Here is a 20975-nt window from a genome sequence, read left to right on the forward strand (position 1 = left end):
TGCAAATAATTTGCTGCGTGACGTAGTTCAAAAATTATTTATAATACACACTCGTCATATTAGAAATACTTGTAAGGTTTATAGGTCTTTCGTTGTTCCTGGTAGCTTTTTCGTTAACACTACCAACGAGTTACTGCAACAAAACTTTCTCTGTATGAACACAGTATTTGTAATTCATTCTTGTCCTACCGTACTGTTATAGTAAAAGTTTTTAATAATTTCCCGTGTGTTTTCACGGTATTCCCTTACCCATATGAGCTAAAAATATGTATGGTAAAAAATATTAAAAATATATATAGTATTTGAACGGTATAATATAATGTACAGCGGTAACGCGCTTTGTAAAATCAATGAACAGAATGACTGGTGAACGTCTGGCAAGACTTTAGAAATAAACGAACAGCACTTGCCAAACCATTGCAATTTCACCTCAGTTGGAGATTATCAAGCAAATAGACATGACGAAAAGTAAATTTTTATTCAGTGTTGGAGCACTATTATTTCTAATTTCTATATTTAATTCGGGTACAGCCAATAAATTTGATGGAAGTAAGTGCGCATTTACAAGTTTAAATCAACTTCAGTAATTTTTATCCACACCATAATTCGAATAACTAATTAAAAGTGAAAATATTAAGATGTGTTGGTGTAAAATTAGGTGAATAAGGAAATGATGAAAGCAATAAATATGATTGCATTAAACGCAAAATGACAATAAAATACAAAAAGAATTAAACCTTTTTAAGGTTTGATGGTGTGGTTTATTTGTGGTTGCGGTGGAGATAGTGGCAAAATTCAATTTCTATAAGACATACTATAGTAATAGAAATGGCAGTTATTACAAGTGACTTCCTAATATATACAAATTCATTATTTCCTTGTAAATATGTTGACATAATTCGGAAACTTAACATAATAACTATTTATAAGAGTGGTGTTATCAATAGTTATTTTTTTTAAAAATTCTTAGAGTTAATGTGTTTAAATTATCTTGTGGTTAGGTTGTAATATTGAAAACAATCTATAAAATAGGTAAACTTATTCACATAATTATATTAGTCACATTTCATTGATTTAGGCATTTATCAAAGTAAAATTAACACTTTAACAACACATTACCATTTATAAAACAGGTGACGTTGCTGGTTGTTTTCTGTCTCTTATTAGAATATTCTTTTCTTTGTTAATCAGTTTACGTTTCTGCTTATAAGTATCATATATATGTATGTTCAGACATGAAACTGAACTCTGTATTTATACCTTTATAATTGAACTGAATGATAAATAAGATAACAATACTGCGGGAAATTTTTGTTCTTAAACATATCCATGTGAAAAATATCAGGTATGAAACAATTTTTCTTTGTGAGTTTGGGAAACATATTTCTTTGAACACATTATAATTTAAATTTTGAGAAATTTTAATTTTAATTGAGAAGCAATGTTAAAAGAATATACACTAGTATGTACATATACATATATATAGTGTGCCTAAGTAATTACAAGGCACGGATATACGAATGCTTAAGTAGAAAATACTTTTATAATTTATGCTCTATTTACCACAATATGTATAGTAGTTAAAAACACATTACAGTAATATTGGTACGAAATCAATTTGTAAATGATGTGCATAGTTCCTCAAGTCTAAAACTTATCGCTTGGTCTGACCAATGCATACAAAATATACGAAAACAATGCGCTGAATTTGAAAATTTCCAGCTTATTAAATCGGAACACTTTGTAAATAAAATATTAAGGTCTGGTTCCGAGATAAAATCCTTTTTGACCTGCTCTACTATTATGACCGTTTCTATCGAATCTATTCTGTTTATTCGTGTTCCTCATATAAGAAATCTATTTAATATTTATGATTTAAAATGGCAATCCTCACAAATAAATATTATCCCAAAATCAACGAAAATTTATTCATGATTAAAACTTATTAGAATTTTCAGGAATATAATTTCTTAAGTTTTCTCATTAAATAGCTGTTTTCAGTATTGCAGAACGCATATGACAGAACAATAAACTAATCCAAGTAATATTTGCAAAAGAAAATTGTTTACAAATTCTTGAAAGTACTCGGCTCAATTCAGAGATTAAGCGTTACTTTTGTCATTTAAATCATTTCGTGACGCTCAGTCGTTTTCTTTTCTTTTTCCAAGTATATTTTTATCGCTTTGTTTCGCAAAAATATGTACACATATATTTCCCTATTTGTTGGGGCTTTCCATTACGTTGGATCGGTTAACTCTGCAACAGTTGGTTTTTACTTCTAATATTCATTGAAAAAAGAAAAATAATTGTTGGACGCGAAAAGTACTTTATGGCTGCATGATTTGTGTGATGAATCCAAAATTACATTTTTTGTTGTTACAACTCCTTTATCCACTGGAGGATGGTTTATTGGTATTTAAAAATTAAAAAATATAATATCAAAATTTTGAATCCATATACTTGCCAGTCACATTAGCCAAAAATTTGTAAAAAATTAAGCTTACGATTGTACTATATATGATATTATATGAGTTAATTGTAGTTCTGTTCGATCACCTTTACATAAAGGTCTATAATTTTTCATATATTTGTGTTTTTACTTCCTTAACCAATGTTATGTAAAAATTAATTCTAATTTCTGTTTTAAATTAAACAAAATTTATTTATTTACTTATTTATTTAACAAATTAACGTCAATCGGCAATATAAAACAGTTACTTTTATAAGTAAAAGAAAAAAAGAGAAAAAATATAATAATAAGGGCAATTGTATTAAAATGATCAAATTAATGGTATGGAAGGAGTTTGACCTTTATATTATTGATGAATGAACTGAGGGAGCCTCCATAGAAAGCGATGTTCTGGTGAAGTGAATTTACATGGTTAGCAATACAGTTGTGAATTCCATGGAATACGTAGTTTCTGTGTCTTTGTTGTTTTAAGTTTCCGCGATTGTCTCAGCGAGAATGCCGTAGGAGCAAACTCAAAACTACCAAGAATCTCTGGGGCATCAATTCGGTTGTTAGCCAGTAAAAGACTAGGTCAGCGACTTGACGACGTGTAGCTAGGCTGTTGATTTTATAGCGTGAACGAATATCATCAGTGGAGAGTACCTGCGACCTCAAGGTTGTATGAAAGGATATAGACTTACAGAATTTATTTTGGACCTTCTCCAGTTAATCGAGACATCCGTGTGAGGAGACCAGACTACAGTGCCGTACTCAAGTATGGGTAGAACCAGTCGGCGATATAGACATATCAATATGTAGGGATTGCGAAACTCTTTGCCTGTTCTCGTGATTAATCCAAGAACCTTGAAAGCTTGGAGTGTGATCTTGTCTATATGCTTCGACAACAGACTAGACAACAAACTCACTGTCTATGATGATGCCCAGGTCTTTGATGTCGGGATTTCTTGCAGGTTGTGACCGTTTAGTTTATAACTGGTGGCAATATTGCTGTGAGAGCGCGAGTACCAGACTATCGCGCATTTATTTGCATTAAGATCAAGTTTGTTATTAGTACACCAGGCCGTGAGTTTGTCAATGTCATCTTGAAGCAGCTGGACATCTAGTTCATTTTTGATGGATCTTGAGGACATCTGCGTAGAGCAGGTATTCTGACAGGAGATTTTTGACAATATCATTGACAAAGATGTAGAAAAGCAGAGGTCCTAGGGATCTGTTTACCAGGTAGGAATATAACCAATCCAAGCATTGCCGTCGACTCCGTAGACTTGAAGCGTAGAAACAAGAATTCTGTGATCTACACGATCAAAGGCTAGTCAGTATATATATGGAGTGAACCTTGGACCATCATTCAAAGTGTTGATTTTCATATTATCTCAATATATAAGTACAGCTGCAGTCAAATTCTTATTAGTGTGTAAACGTAGGCGATAAACTGTGAAAAGCCCCAATAGTAGGTAAAACAAATCATAAAAAAACTCATTGGTTAACCAAATTCAATGAATTATAAATACATATATGTAGTATATACAATAAATGTATGAGAAATTTCGGCAGTCAAAAACTTAATAGTGCAGAAAATTTAACCCGAAATTTCGGCAAAAGGGTAGTAAAATCCTCCTTCTTCATTTTCTTTCAAAGATTGTATATTGTATTTTTATGAATTTTGTATTTAGTTGCCAGACCTTTTTATTGAGTCAACAACTTTACATGTCTGCTTGGGATCGTTGTCCTGCTGGACAACGTCCAAACTTTCCTTAATCCAATAAATAGATCCTACAAGAAAAGCACGCCCAAACCAATATACTCGCACATCTATGTTTTACCGCTTTTGTTGTATATTTCGGCTGGTATTCGGTGTTGGGTGGACGTCTCCCGTATTGACGCGATCCTTTTCCGCCATACTTAACAATCTTCGATTTGTCCAACCATAAAATGTTCCGCAATTTTGTCGAAGACCAATTTAAATGTTCTTTGGCGAATCGAAGCCTTTGTTCAACAAGCGTTTGAGACAGTAACTAGTACTTGCAGCTCCATTAAAGGTATCTTTTTTCTGTAGCTGAAAACTGTTATGAAAACTGATTTGAGTATCTGGTAATGTAATTGACTGTTCCCACTGACATTTCTGGGTTCCTTCCACTTTTTTTTTTATTACTGGATTGGTACCTGATAGCGTTACGTATCATTGTGGTTAAGCAACCAATAATATTTTGGACTTCGACATTGATAAATGAACATTAAAATTTTAAAGTTAAAATTAAAAATTTAAAATAATAAAAAATTAGTCTCACCATTATTTTTAAATTTTCACCCAAAGTTTTTAGAAAATTTTAGTTTTTCAAACAATTCATTCACGCAATACTAAGATTTTGACTGACCGAAAACGCTTTGGAAATAAAAAGTCCCCCCATTGTAACTAAAACAGCAAGCCAAGCGAAACAAATCGTTGCATGTTTTCATATCAACATCTGGAGTTAACTGATTTTAAAGTGCATCTCAAAAAAAAAAAAAAAGGATGATCACATATATTAAAATAATGCCTAGCACTACTAAGAATTTGACCGCAACTGTATATACATATATCTAGCAATTTATTATCAAATCTTGTTTATTTGCTCGAAACCAAACCACAATAGATATACAGTTATATTTTATATAAAACTTGGCAGATCAGTACTGTGCCCAAAAATAATAAGGTGACATTGTATTTATTTTGAAAATTCTTTATTTATTCTTCCAAATAAATTTCATCCCCTTCAAAGTAATCCCCTCCCGATGCATAAGTGCGTTATGCCAACGGATTTTCCAATCTTCGAAACACTGGTTGTAGTCATTTTCCAGGATGGCGTTCAGTTCCGTCTTCGCTGCGGCTTGAATATCGTATAAAAACGGTGTCCCGGAGCGGTCTTTTGAGCTTGGTGAACAGCCAGAAGTCGCCCAGCGCAAGATCAGGTGAATATGGTGGTTGCGGAACGATATGGGTTGAGTTTTTGGCGAAATGATCACGAATTACGAGGGCAGTATGGGATGATGCATAATCTTGGTGTAAAAACTAAGAATTGTCTTTCCACAATTGCTGTATTTTTAGGCGAATAGCGTTACACAAACGACGCATAACGTTCAAATAATATTCCTTGTTGACTGTTTGACCGGTTGAAAGGAATTCATAATGCACAACACCACGATAATCGAAGAAAACAGTCAACATTCCTGGTAGTCGGAAAGCATCGTTTCACACACTTCAACGCTACGCCTTGTTTCCAAAAAATTCAATATTTTCGGTACCAGTCGGGATTTGACGCGCTTGAGGCCCAAAACATCCTTCAAAATGGTATTGGCTGAGCCTTTCGATGTGCCAACTTCATCAGCAAGGTCTCTAATTGTTAATCGATGGTTTTTCAACACCAAATCTTTGATTTGTTGAACGTGAGCTTTGTCGGTTGAGGTTGATGGTCGCCCTGGACGCTCGTCGTCTTCGACACGTTCACGGCCGGCTTGGAACTTACTATACCACTTGTAAACAGTTTTTTTTAGACATAGCCTCATCACCAAGGGCTTTCTGCACCATCCTCAACGTATCCGCAGCAGAAAATTGATTCCCTAAACAAAATTTAATGCAAATTCTTTGCTCACCAATTTTCGACATCGCAAAAAACGAAAAACTCACTTTTAGCAGTTCACAAACGAACGTTTTGACAGTACTACCAACCTAAAAAAAAATAATTCTCCAAATCCTTCGACGTCTCGTCTAGTGAGGCCTTAAATATTTTATACACCTGTAATCCTTACAAATGGGGAGACTATATTAAGCATGGTTACGCCCGAACTTTCTTCCTTGTTTTTAGTTTTTTTTTTTTTGTAGATACAATTGCACGATATTTTTATGTACAGTGTGTAAAATTCGGTCGTGATGACTTATGTGTAAATGTTTTCCGTTCTTTACTTAGATAACATCGTTTTGCTATAGGTTATTATGAAGGATTTGAGTAAATGTGGCTACAGAGTTTTCTCTAATTTTTTCAAGAAGCAAGTTTATGTTAAGGCAATTATGTACTACGCCTTTTTCAATTCTGGATTTTACAGTAGAAAGCAAATACTGGCTTTCTTAGATACTCATACAACTTCCAACTGCATACCTATAAAGAAGTATATGGAAATAAACATATATATATATGTATATACAACGAAACCAAAATAAATATAAAACTACACATGCTTACACACATACTGTCGTTTCGTAACAGAAATCAATTGTTTCAATTAAGACATGTCTGTGGCACTTTACGCTTCCTGAGGTTAATCGATCTTTTGTGAATTCTTATAAGATATTAGACATGTCAGGAATATCATAGAGTCTACGTTAGATTTTTAATAAGGGTTTTTTTTTGTTAGTTTCTATATTCTCTTGATAATAAATATAAACATGTATACATATATAGAAATGTTTGTTATGACTGGAATTCCGTCTACTATAAACTTGCGAATACCCAATTAACATTTTGAACCTACTAAAGCATGTCAATTAAATTCTTTTAAATTACAATAAAAAAATATATTTTATAGCCTTTTAGCTATTTTTAAATTATAGGTATTTATTTCGCGAGCTTATCATTAAATAAAATATCAGAATATTGAAATGCGTTTATTCGAAACTTACATAAACATCATATATACACAGTGAAATTTCTCAATGAGAACCGGACCGTTCCCATAATTGGACAAATTTCATGAACACAATGTTTTTATATAAAACCAATTGTCACAACCCGACATGAGTACGTTCCAATAACCGGACACCGACACTACTTTGGTAATATTTCGTTCAAATAATCTTTGATTTGTGATTTGTGTTGGGGCCATCCGGGCTAACTCATCGGAAACTAATGGAATAATTGTCCAAATAAATTCCATCACTCCTGGCTGACATTGGCTCGTATTTAGCATTTGCAGTATAAATATAGTTCTGAATTATAGACACGTTTTTGTCACGATCTCATATGTGGGCAGACGCTTCTTTCTATTTTTTTTTTCAATTCGTCGTCGTAATTCGTGGAGTTCGTCCATTAGCCAGCAGCGTAAGCGTCTAAGCGTCCTGCGTATTCCAGTTTACTGGGTGAAGTTTTGATTTATTTCTGAAGCTGAAGAACGCGGATTTTCTTTAATTTTTTCACGATAACGGCTTTATCACGGCTTTGAAGTTTTTCTTGTCGTTCTGATCGCTGTCCCAACTTCAGTGAATTTTTTTGCAAATTTCTGGGGATGATTGAAACGCTTCTATTAGGAAATTTTGACATCTCCTTTCTTCCGAAGATTGAATATTATTTTTTTCGAATATGGTTTCTTTTGATTTTTCTAATATTTTTCACAATTCAACGTATTTTTTATAAGCAAAGACAAAAGGACAGGATTCTACAAAATTGTTATTCAGACAACATGCATTTCTACGTATTGCTTAGAACGCTAGCAATAATAACGGCACTTTTGCACAATTTGGAGTTAGTAGATGGGCGTAATCAGACTACCGCCACGACCACAAATCGCTATTAACTGAGAACGTATAAAGTAACTAATATCAGGATTTTCGAACAAACAGAGTAAAAAGTTTTTTTGAAGTAATAATAAAGTTTCCAAAATAAAATATTTTCGGATTAATTTTACTAAAAAATTATATTTTCCGAATATTTTTGTGAAGCACTATAATTAGTTCGATGCTAAAAATAATATCAGTTACCCTTATTAGTTATTACTAGTTTATTTAGTTTTAAGCAGCAAATCATACATACAATTTAATTTCCATTTAAATCAATTTTTTAATCCCGATATTTAATTTAAAAAATTTAAATATTTTTTAAATATTATTTTAATTTTTAATCAATTCTAATTACAATTTTAAATTATGAATTATAATATATATATACTCGCTACACTGTTTTTAAGTAAAATATACGGCAATGGTCAATTGCTCACAGAAAAAATTGTGAATATAGAATCTTGTTCAAACCTTGGTATTAATTAAATATCTTAAATAATTCTTTTAATAACAAATCATTCCTTTCCTAAGCGTCGCTTCACTTTTCCGTTACGAAATTTTAGTCCAAAGGTCATTAAAGGTCCCTAGAAAGAGAGAACGCATTGTGAACGCTGAACGAGATTGTGTTCTGCTTGTTTCATGCTTCTCTTTCGGTTTTAAACGCTTCACGCATTTACATATAAAGAGTATAGTGTTTAAGTAGGGTTTACATTATTTTTGAATATAGTGTATGTCACCTTAGAAATAGTTGCCTATAAATATCTAAACGCATATTCGCGCAAAATATCGATTTTCTATTTGTTGCATATTATGGAAGTGATTTCACGTTAACCGAGTACATTGACAATTGCAAATACATAAATTCATTGGTGGCCAGATAATTAGAAACCATTTTTTTTTTAATTTTCAACAGTCGTTAGTGTACAACAAAGTAAAAGTATTTAAAATTGATTTTCTAACACTTAAAAAGAAAAAAAGTATAAATTGTGGTAAAATCGGTTTTAATTAATTGGCCACTAGTATGTGTTTTTGCCATCTTTTCACTTATATTAAATATCAACAAAATTTGTAAATAATAAAAATTTACAGTTTTTAGTATTGTTTAAATAATTGAAATAAACATTACTACTCCCTTTTTTAACCAGCTGAGCTGTACAGGGTGTCTCCGGAATCAAGTTCGCATTATGATGCACATATTGCTTTGGTGAAATTACGTGAGAAGCGCGACACACCGACAATTTATGCTAAAAATCAGTATGAAAGTGTGCCACAGAATGCAAATGCGACGATCGGTGATGTCAAAAAACCAGTGGAAACCGCCGCACCGTCGAATATATCATCGATTGTGGTGCCATATAAAGCAGTCGACATGCCCCTACTCGGCGTAAATGGTACTGGCCAGCGGAAGGATGCAGGCTTACAGTTGTCACAGCCAAAGACTACGATTGTTTCCGCTCCCATTCAGCCAACGGTAGGTGCTGCGGCTGCCTTGCCAACGGCACCTAAAAATTCCACATTATCGCAGGAAACTAAGGCCATTGATCAGCCGACTGAAACGCCAGAAGAAAAAGTTTTAGATAGCGTTGACGTGCCTGATAACGAAACTCTCAGTGAAATCCAAAAAACTAGTTATACAGTCAATTCTACCAATGTAAGTAGTTTGCTTGTAAAACAACAATAACCACTTTGGATAACTAATTTTCTTACATTCTTTCGATAGGACCATCACACCTACTATAATAGCTCCATTTATGTCGACCAAGCAGAAGCAGATCGAGTGTGGGAATCTGTCAAGAACTCTTCATTCAATTCCATGCTCTCGCAATCCCATCGTCGTGCCATGGTAAGATTAAAATGATAAAAGCTGATACAATAGCCAACGATGCGATCATTTTTCAGATGCAGCATGCTCCGCTTATTTAAGTATTATGATTTGATTTATACTTATTATAATGAAAATGTAATTTGTATTTCATATATAAATACTAAATGAAAACTTTATTTTATATTATATTTTTTGATACTCAGACTGTCGAATTGAGTTTCGAATTCCCCTTCTATGGTCATCCCGTTCGAAATGTTACAGTAGCGACTGGCGGCTTCCTCTACACTGGTGATTATGTGCACTCTTGGCTAGCGGCAACCCAGTATATTGCACCGTTAATGGCTAACTTCGACACAAGTTTATCAAATGAATCGTTTGTTCGCACTAGGGATAACGGTATGAAATCAAATGCACAACTGTATATCATGATTCATTTAAATTTTTTTTTTCACGGTTAAGGCACTGCCTTCACTGTAATTTGGGAGAAAGTTTCGTTGCAAGACAAAAAAGACGTAGGAAAGTTCACCTTTAGCGCAACGCTCCATAAAAATGGCAATATTGTTTTCATTTATTACTATGTTCCAATCGATATTAATGCCATTCAAGACGATAAGCATCCCGTTAAAGTGGGTCTTTCTGACGCTTACATAATTGACAAGACCGTTTTCTGTAAGTAAACTATTTCGTAGCGACATAAGTAATGTAAACTCAAGCAATCGTTAAAATTTATTTTTCACATTTAGACACACGCAGGAAAACTATTTATGAATACCATCGCATAAATTTGTCTAATAATGGCATATCGAATGCAACTATCATTTACTTACAAGCCCTTCCGACTTGCCTTGATTATAAGGACTGCGCAGCCTGCATAAATCACAAGACTTCATTTGATGTAAGTTTTAACTTCATGTCCACTGGAATTAAACTCAAAATTGTTTATGTCCAATCTGAATTACTTTAAGTGCGCATGGTGTCCAACGCTAAATAGGTGCTCAACCGGCACAGATCGTAAAAAGCAAGAGTGGCAACATAAAGGTATGACCTACTAAATGTGAATTGCTAAGCCTTAGTCCATTAAATTTATATTTATATATTTTATATTTGTTATGTTTTATATTGAAAAGGATGTGATCGTACTCAAATCGTTAATACATCTGCTTGCCCTGCCCTTGGTCAGAAAGGTAACAATGCAATTGACAGCGGCAACACTAATGCCAGTACGAACACTACTCCAACGGATGTGCCCACTGAAAATGTTAACAACAATCAACATGAAAGCAGCACGCATGTAAGTGACACGAATAGCGCCACGGTTACTCCGGTGCATGATGACAACCATGCGGTGAAAGTAATGAACGAAGCTTTGGAATCACACGCCGAGTCGAAAAGTATGGGGTTGGCTCTTGGTTTTTTGGTGCCCATCTGCCTAGTGCTAACAGTCGTGCTATGGGTGTTTTATGCGTACAGAAATCCACACACTAAAAGCGGTCAACTTCTTATTCAGGTACGTACGGCTTGACATTTGCGCGGGATCGATCAAGGTGCCTTTTTAATAGAAGGAAAAACTAATTATCGCGACTGAATATAATTTAAAAATATATGTTGATTTTTATTTATATACATACAGCAAAAAATATCAAAGTATAAATATTTGGGTTTAATAGTAATCTTCTTCATATTAACTTACAATATATATTTATTTTATTGTATATTTACATGCAGTCAAAGCACTTGCATCAGGTTTGTACAAGTTTTCATTGCATCATTCACCACATAACGACAATTTTCATTTCTTGTTAAACAAAATAAATTGATTAGTTATGTGAGACCCCTTATCTTTATGTAATTGCATTAATTTTTGATTCGTTTTCATTTTGACATTAAGCATTTATCTTATATGAACATATTTAGATTTTGTTCCTTGTCCCTAACAGTCTAACAGCCCTCTCCCTATGGTCTGAACGCATAGCAACAGCATGTTCGATCTTACGTTGTAAAATGAAGGCTTCAGAGGTGGTCTTTAAAATTGTTATACAGTTGAACTTCCCTAACCTGAATCACCATAAGCAAATCTTACTTCCTCTACCCCTCAATATAATCTGTAATAGTAACATTTGAAGGGATAAATACGCGCGGCGTCTTCTACGAGACCAGCTGTTTGCAAAGAGGGAAAAATGCGACTTGGATGATCACGTCACGATTTATGGAAGCAAATTTGTATGGACTTTGACTTCTAAACGTTATTGTCATTTCAAGAGTTCGAGAAGATTTCGGCCATTTTCGAACTAACTTAAAAATATCAGTGTTGTACATCAAATTTGGATCCTGCGCTATAGGATTTCATATAATGTTTGGCGATAACTCGCCCATTATTCACTTTTAACTCTGACCCCTATGGAATCCTTTTATGTCATATAGCAAGTTTCGTTGGTATAGCTTAAGTTTTTTTTTTTGAGCTATGTACATTAAAGTTATAAATATTCAGATTAGTCATTAAAAATGTTGCTGTTTTCACACGATATCTTTTCACTTTCGCACTAAAAAAGATTATCCGAATTAACTAATTTGTATGCATTATTTAATTATTATTTAATTAATCCATTTTACACCGGTGCATAAGCATTAATCATATTTACAGAGTCATTGTAGTATGTTGCCTACTTGCAACCCTATAATAAATATCTATTTCTTATCACGTTTCAGTACCGCCCAAGTCAATGGTCATGGAGACGTGGTGAAGCGCGTTACACAGCGGCAACGATTCATATGTAATGTATTTATAAATGTCCCACCCTTTTCTCAGCATTATAGAATGCTTCAAAAGCATCTTCAAATGCTGCTGCATGTTTTGAGAAAGTTAGACATTTCGTTAATTAAGTTAAATCTTTATCTCTGTACTTTTATTAATAACTTTATGAAATCTATTGGTACTATAGCGAATTTATTCAGCAGAAAATATCGTTTATTTGTGTTTTGTTGCATTGCACCATGATCAACCATTTACTTTTACTAAATCAGTTTCAACTTTAGAGGGAACACGCTTTAAAAATAACTAAAATGTAAAACACAGAAAAATATATTTGAAAAGACATGATATGAGGTAAATTACAAATAAGATGATGTTGCAGAGTATATATATATTTCAATTCTAAAATCATTTCTACTGTAGGTAAATGCTTTCTGTACTGTCTGTTTTATTAAAATATATATATACATATAAATTTTACAAAGCGAACCTGCGCTAAATTGTATAAATAAACTTATTTTAATTCTCGTTCGTAGATTTGTAATGTTTGTTTAAATATTTTTAACCTTACTTTTAAACAGTTTGTTTTTTTTTTGCATTTTTGTGAATATATTTTAATAAAATTATCAACTCTTCTCTTATCTAACATTAATTATGCACAGTTTTTAATATCAAGCAGATATGCCGTATTTTAAACATAATTTTTAAAACCACTACTACATAAGAAAAAAAAAAGAATGCGATAAATAAACAGTGTTAATGACTTAGGGCCAGCTTTCAGTGCAATTATAACAAAGCGTGTGCACAGTCATGACTGAAATCAATTTGTGACTCATGTTTTTAAGTTGCATTATGGAAGTATTTGCCTTTAGCAAAAAAAAAAAAAAATGTTAAAAATAAAAATAAAGTGATTGCCTGCAGAGAATATAAAAGCAGCATTGATTAAAGAGTATAGAGTGACTAATGTGGCTGTTTCAAAGCTTTCTTCGATTTGTTGAATAATAAAAATCATTTATAAGTTTCAAATTATATTTCGTAAATTCGGAGGACCGAAAGCAATGATCCGAAAATACAAATTTGGTTTTAATGCATTTTTAGGTCTGTAATATTCTTTATTTCCGTACAGCGATCCTTATTTTCATAAATTAAAAGTACTTCTGTAATGCAATGATGGAATTTGTAAGAGTGTTACAATAATTCTTCAGCCAATGGCGAAATGAGACTAAGAGTCCTTTCCTTTCACAAGGAAAAGCAGTCAGATTTTTGTAGCGTATTCATCGCTTAGTGAAGACCAGATATTTTATTTAATTTTGCCCATATTCTTAATATTATACTATTGCAATAAAAATAAATTATGAAAATTAGTAAAATGTCGTTAGTTGCCGAATACTTATGTGTATGCAAAAACAGTCATATCAAAAACATTTTGCCGTCAAATGGTTAACTATTGCATTTTTAAATGTGTGTGGTTTTGTGTCTAAAAGTAGAAATTCATGTAACGGTAAAAGTGTAAACACCTTTGATATCGGTTTTTAATGCCATGAAAGAAAAAAAGATCTAAAAACATTTTGATCAAATAATTGCTCGTATGAGTGGTTTCCATAGACATTATTGTCCAACAATGCCACCATTAATGCGCCCACTGAGTAAAAAATTAAACAGAAATTATAATATATCCCGAATGCGAAAATAAATATTTTCACTAAAAGCAATTCGTCACTTAGTGTTAGCGAACAATATTTTGAAAAACAACAATGTATAGTATATAAAACACCACACACGCCTTATGTACGAGTATATTTGTATGTTATAGCTGTTATGGAATATATGTATGTGTATCAGCTTAAAACACCAGCAATTGAGAATCACGTTTTGTATGAAAAATTTAGCAGAAAACAACTTGTAAACTATACTATATACATAAATAGTTAAAAAAAGTATTAGAAGGTAAATCATGTGTAAATTTTAAATTAATATCGAAATTTTTAAACCTACACATATATATTTTAATTGTAAGTCAATGATGGTTGCAAATATATTAAATAAATGAACGTAAATAAAGAAAAATTATTAGATATGGATAAAAAATAAAACTTGTATTTTTTGACAGGTCTACATAACCGGAATATATTTTTAGTCAAGAGCTTTTAACACTAGGGCAGCAACACATACAATTTGGGCTCTATCAAAATAACAACCACATACTTGGTTGCTTTTTAGGTCCTTTTTGTCCATATTGCGTATGATAAATATAGTGTACAGATTTTTGTGCTTTAATATTTTTCAAAGTATACTTTTTTTCTTCTTCAACATCGCTTATAAGGTTCTATCGAACGTAAAACGACAACAAACTGATTCGACCTTATCAGTGTGGCCTTAGGCCCGGAAAATTAACAACTGACCGAATATTCACCAAGCGCCAAATCTTGGAAAATACCCATGAAAAGAAGATCTGTAGAGGATTTCAAAGCTAGTCTAGTCTAGTCCTGGAGAAAATAATTTGAGCTGCAGAATTAAATAGAGCACTACAGCTGCTGGCGTATGCCGGTGATATTGCCTTCATTGGCCTCAACGACCGCGTTGTTATTCCGCTTTCTCCAGATTGGATAAGGAAGTGGAACGTATGAGTCTGGTTGTGAAAAAGTCGTAGATAATTTTGTCCATCTTAGAACAAGCTCTTACACCAACAACAAAGTCAACCTCGAAAAAAAGCTCTTGCCAACGGTGCTAATTCGGTCAAAGTAGGCAATTGAGAAGTGAAGTTCTTTCGCGACAAACAAAGACAAAATTCTACAAGTCACTCATCATCCCCGACCTGCTATATGGTACCCAGGCATGTACGATGACAACTTTTGATGAATTGGCGTTAAGAGTTTTCGAAAGTACGGCTCTGCTGAGGATTTATGATCCTTTGCGCATTGGTAACAGCGAAAACCGTAGTTGATGGAACGATGGGCTGCGCGAGATATTCGATGACATTGACATAGTTCATCGAACTAAGAGACAGGGGCTACGCTGATTAGGTCATGTCGTCCTATTGGATGAAAAGACTCCAGCTCTGAAAGTATTCGACGCAGTACCTGCCTCAGCTCCTTTGGAAAGACCGGGTGGAGAAGGATCTGGCTACGCTTGAAATCTTCAATTGGCGTCAAACAGCGAAAAGGAAGACCGACTGCCGTGCTGTTGAAAGCTCGGTATAACCAATCAAAAAGGACTATATCATCAAAATAAGTTCAACCGGTTCTACAGGTAACTATATAACAGATTTTCGACAGCTCCGATAGTATCAAGAGACAATTACTACGGAAAGTGCGTTGCCATCGATGGTTGTAATGTCGCTGCACAATCAGTACTATTGTTAGTGCTAACATTATTATTGACTTATTAATTAAATAATTACATCTGACATGGAGATGTTTCTCTTACAAATTCCTAGTTAGTATCATTGGAAAAACTCGGGCCACATCACTGTGACCGCAGTTAATTATTGTTAACGAGCGTTATCGGAATAGCGACTCAACGATATTAGTACACTGCTACAAAGCGAGCTCTTGTAGAACCGAACATTAAATACTAACATAACATCTGACTAACATAACCAGATCATCTTTGTACTAAGAAGACTTATGTTTGAGTTTTTTATTTGCGATGGTTCGTGTTTTGATTCAATTCTCAAATGATCAGAATGATGAGACAAATCGATGCATCTCAGTTGTGATGATAACTGGAACACAAATTTAATTATTAATTTATTTCTTGTTTCACATACATATATTAATCCATAGAATAGTTTAAAATACTAAATGTGCAATAACTGCCTAAGCAACGACACTTTATATTGAGTATGAACTTTGTAAACAATTTTCTGGATAACATTCGCACCACTTATTAGTACAACGTAACAGCAATATAGATTACAATTTGTCTGGAAAGTAATAGGACTGATTTTCTTCTGCCGCACCGACTGTATTCTTTAGAGCAGAGGTACGAGATTAAATTTGCGACAGAGACGTTTGATATGATCAAGCAGGCTTACCCAGATATTGAATTAGGCAAAAGTGGTGTGTTTCGGTGGTATCAGGTCTTTTTGGAGGGCCAGCAAGAGGTCGATGTTGAAAACCGTGCTGGGAGACCTGCGACTTCGACAAATACCGACAATGTGACTCATGTGCGCAATGTTTTGAAACCGGTCTAACCGTCAACTAAGTATTCGTTTAATTGGCTAGATGTTAAATTGATCGAAATATGTAGTTCATGACATTATGACGGAGGACGGAAGGATAAATCGGGTCCAACAAGATATCGCAGCCGCTTGAAAGTTGCACCACGACAACGTCCCAGCTCACACCGCCTACCTAACCAAGGCCGGCATTACAACGCTTCTGCAGCCGCCATACAGCATGCACCTCGGCTCTCAAGGCTATTCAGGAGAATGCCTTCCGTTCCGCTACATCGACGCAGAAGGGGCCTATTTCGAAACTTTTTAACGATGGGTTCAATAAATTTTTTTAAACCTATTCTGTACGTATTCCTCTACACACTAGGGAGGCCCATGTTGTATTAGTGGAACAGGACCACAGTCGCGTCCACAAAAAAACATTAATCGAAAACCTAAAAATGCCATAGCTATATTCCACAACAAGATGGAAAGCTATTATTTAAAACTTACAAACCAATAGACCCCAGAACAAAATTTTTTGGGTACTTTCTGTGGTTATGTGAAATGGGTGAACAAAATTTTTTTGGTACTTTCTGTGGTTATGTGAATGGGTGAAATCGGATTACAACCCCGCTCACTCCTTTATTGAAACCACTAAAAGTGCGACAGCTCTATAATTAAATGCGACAGAGTCATTAAATTTTACATCTAAGAAAGTATAGAAAGGCTACAAAAAAAATCCGGTATCCAAATGGAGCAATAGGCGTGGCTTTTAGTTGAAATGTATTATCTGAGGACCTGCTGGACCGATATTAACAAAATTAAGTAGGTAATATTACCCCACGATCTTATTTGAGAAGTGCAACTTCTCATATATCATAATAATAAATTCCAAATGTGTTTTTTTCACATTACGTTATGCAAATCAAGCACCAATGAATACATACATATATATATCGGGCTAACACTTTGCACAAAAAGTGTCTTCAAAGTATGCCATCTAATGTCTTAAAATAACCAAAGTCGAGGAATCTAGAAATAGCGCTCCATCTATGAGATAAATTGTTAACATTCGCATAGAACCTTTTTCTGAAAATAATGTGCTCTTGCATTAAAAATTTAAAAAATTCCCTGGCCCCTACACATCCAATATAAAGATTTTTACACTTCCGGTTGACTTTATATTTCGCTCAATATTTTAATGCAGAAAATATATTAAATTTGTTAAAAAATTATCTCAGCTAACATATACATATATATATTATAATTATCGTTATTTTAGCAGACTTTACATCGAATGTGCAAGATATAATAATTAATAATTATAATTTACGACTTTCTACCTGATTATATGCCGTTTAAGTTGGTTAATAAATGTATGCCATATGTGAAACTTTTCATAAATATATAGAGGACTCACAACTTGTCATAATGTATGGGAAAATAATAAAATATAACATTTTACACATGTTTAAAAAAATTGTTGTTGGATTACATACAAAAATTAGTCAACGCTATGTTTTCGGTTCGTTATAACTTATAACTTTATGAGACTATATGAAACCCCTAATGATAAAGTTTACTCTTGAATATAAATTAAACTGGTTTAAGTCTCTAACTCATATTGAAATGATTTCGGTTTCACTGCTTCATTTTTTTTTGCCACATATCCGTTTTATTATATTAAATTTAGCTTCTTAGCTTAGATTTAGATTTAGTTTAGGACATGCCTTTAGAATTAAAAGTGTGCATCTTTAAAGGATGTATTCATTGCTTACTTTGCTTGTAACAGTCGCTAAGGTTAGCGTGTTTTTATGAGCTTGGAGATATTGGTTTGTTGAATCGAAGAATTTGTTCATGAGTTCTTCCCCATAAACAATTCTCTGACGATGCCCAGCCTCCATATTCTCTGACATGGCTTCGTGTGATTTTTTTCTATTTACAAAAAAAAGAAGACTTTTTTATGGGTTGTGAGGTCGAGAGAAAAATTCTGCGAAAGATTTATGGCGCTTTGCACGTTGGCCACGGCGAATATCGTATTCGATGAAACGAACTGTATGAGATATATGACGACATTGACATAGTTCAGCAAAGTAAAAGGCAGCGGCTACAGGTCATGTTGTCCGAATGGACGAAAACACTCCAGCTATGAAAGTATTCGACGCTGTACCCGCCGGAGGAAGACCTCCACTCCGTTGGAACGACCAAGTGGAGAAGCACCTGGCTACGCTTGGAATATCCAATTGTCGCCACGTAGCGAAAAGGAGAAACGACTGGCGCGCTGTTGTTAACTCGGCATTAATCGCGTAAGCGGTGTCTACGGTGTAAGCGGCGTTAGTTGAAAAATGGTTGAAAACATGTTTAACAAGTAAGGAAGGACTAAGTTCGGGGGCAACGAACATTTTATACTCTAAGTCGTTAGTGACTTGCAAGAATCAAAACCAGTGAAATACTTTAGGGTGTAAAACCAATAGGGTAAAGTCAGCCGGATGTTCGAAAATCCTTATATTAGTTATATAGGGGCTGCCCCAAGATTTTGCTCAAATTTATCTATTTTAAGCACAAAGATACACTGTTATCAATAAAACACGTTCTCTCATTTTCGTTGGGATAACTGATATATACGGTACAGAGTCACCCGGAAGCTCGAAAAATTTATATAAGGTTTATTGGGGTTTGACTCAACCCATGTTTGACATACAGATATACCATTATAAGAGAGTTATATATATCACACATTGACCGACATTTTCAATAAAAAGTCAGCTATACAAGCGTCCAAATATTCGGTAGCTAGGGGATTGAAAAGTTTTTATTGGATTTCAACAATTTGGCCATAAAGTTACACATACTGAAGATATTAATCGCGCAAATTTTTATCCCGTTATATTAATTTCTTATTGGTGTGTGTACTGGAAACGGAACAGATAAAGAGTAATTTAAAATTTGTCTATATGGGAAGTTGGTGTGGTTGTTGTCCGTTTTCGTCCATTTTCATCTTCTCTCATAACATCTTGGTGGTAAAATTTAAAGTTTCTGGCGTATTTAGTTATTGAGTTATCGCGGTTTTAGTAGTTTTTAAGAGTACCATTATATGAAGAAGGAGCGGGGTTATCCTCCGATTTCATTCATTTTCACACTGTCGGTAATATAAGATTTGCAATCAGCCAATTTGGTTATTGTAGCTTTATTAGTTTAGGAGATATGTACATCAAACTTTTTAGAGGGCGGGGCCATGCCCACTATTTCAAAATTTTTTGCCCATCTTTTGCAATGTGCATCTTGCCACTGCGATTATCCGTACCAAAATACCGCTTAGTCATGGCACTTTATATGTTTTCGGTTAATGTTGATTTGTGGGCGAGGTAGTGCTCTGATTACGCCCATCTACGATCTCGAAATTCGACTTTGTTGTACAAAGGAACCTACATATCAAGCTTCATTAAGATATCTCAATTTTAACTCAAATTACATCGGACAGACAGACATACAGTCAACCGGATTTCAACTTATATATAACCCTTTATTTATCTCGATTAGTTTTTGGTGATACGAAGAACCGTTAGGTGAACAAAACTATAATACTCTGTAGTAACTGGTTGCAATAGTATAAAGATGTGGCCATGGCACTGCCCTCCAATAAATTTAATGCAATATCTGATCCTATGGGACAGCAGCAATATCAACGGCAGGGCTGAGTCAATACTGATGTTTATATTGATAAGCAATATAGTTGAAGCTACCACGGTGGAGGAAACAACATATATGGATCCTACCTGGAAGAGTATTCCAGATGTAACAATACATACTTACATACGAATCAAGGTTGGAGAATAGGAGATGCTTTGGGTGCACGCGATTTCAAGTTGAATTCTCAGCCCTAAAAAAATGAAGCTTTCAGAAATTCTAAGAACAGAAAGATATTAACAGGGAATTCAACTAGACTCAAAGCTTGTGACTCAACCTCTGAACTAGAGGCACCGTCATCACATCCTCCATCACAAGCGAAGCGTCGTTCAAAGCGGTCTTGTTAGAACAAGGAGCTCGGATAAGGTAGGGATACTGTTCAGGAACTTTTCGAATTTGCCAAGATAGCCAATGAGAAGCCCTGCTGGAGGGAATATAAAGTTAGATAAAACAAAACAAGTAGCTAGGCCTAGGAAACTACCATCCAAGCACTCGAAAACCCCAAGCATTTACGCAAAACATGTGGAGAGTGACTGGTTGCTGTGAGAAATAACTAGA

The 20975-nt window shown here is 34.1% G+C and overlaps 1 protein-coding gene across 2 annotated transcripts; it reads left to right on the top strand.

Annotated features, from left to right (window-relative positions):
• The first annotated feature begins 425 nt into the window (after positions 1 to 425).
• LOC108977655 (plexin domain-containing protein 2) lies at positions 426 to 12883 on the top strand. Of its 2 annotated transcripts, none has more exons than XM_018947466.1 (9): positions 426 to 549; positions 9140 to 9648; positions 9718 to 9840; positions 10026 to 10218; positions 10282 to 10491; positions 10566 to 10717; positions 10788 to 10860; positions 10950 to 11329; positions 12529 to 12883. In XM_018947466.1, the coding sequence occupies exons 1-9, from the start codon at positions 459 to 461 to the stop codon at positions 12595 to 12597; spliced, it is 1800 nt and encodes a 599-aa protein (XP_018803011.1). In that variant the 5' UTR covers positions 426 to 458; the 3' UTR covers positions 12598 to 12883. The 2 variants fall into 2 exon arrangements, with proteins under 2 accessions (XP_018803011.1, XP_018803012.1); XM_018947467.1 differs by having other exon boundaries at positions 9143 to 9648.
• The last annotated feature ends 8092 nt before the right edge of the window (positions 12884 to 20975 follow it).

The sequence above is a fragment of the Bactrocera latifrons genome, unplaced genomic scaffold (genome assembly GCF_001853355.1).
Source record: "Bactrocera latifrons isolate USDA-ARS-PBARC rearing strain unplaced genomic scaffold, ASM185335v1 scaffold_93, whole genome shotgun sequence".
Classification (NCBI taxonomy): domain Eukaryota; kingdom Metazoa; phylum Arthropoda; class Insecta; order Diptera; family Tephritidae; genus Bactrocera; species Bactrocera latifrons.

Bases quoted from the DNA above. Each gene is read 5' to 3' on its own strand.
- LOC108977655 (XM_018947466.1), top strand. From the start codon at position 459: ATGACGAAAAGTAAATTTTTATTCAGTGTTGGAGCACTATTATTTCTA. The intron at 9,649-9,717 runs GTAAGTAGTTTG...TTCTTTCGATAG, and splicing joins ATACAGTCAATTCTACCAAT to GACCATCACACCTACTATAA. The intron at 10,718-10,787 runs GTAAGTTTTAAC...AATTACTTTAAG, and splicing joins ATCACAAGACTTCATTTGAT to TGCGCATGGTGTCCAACGCT.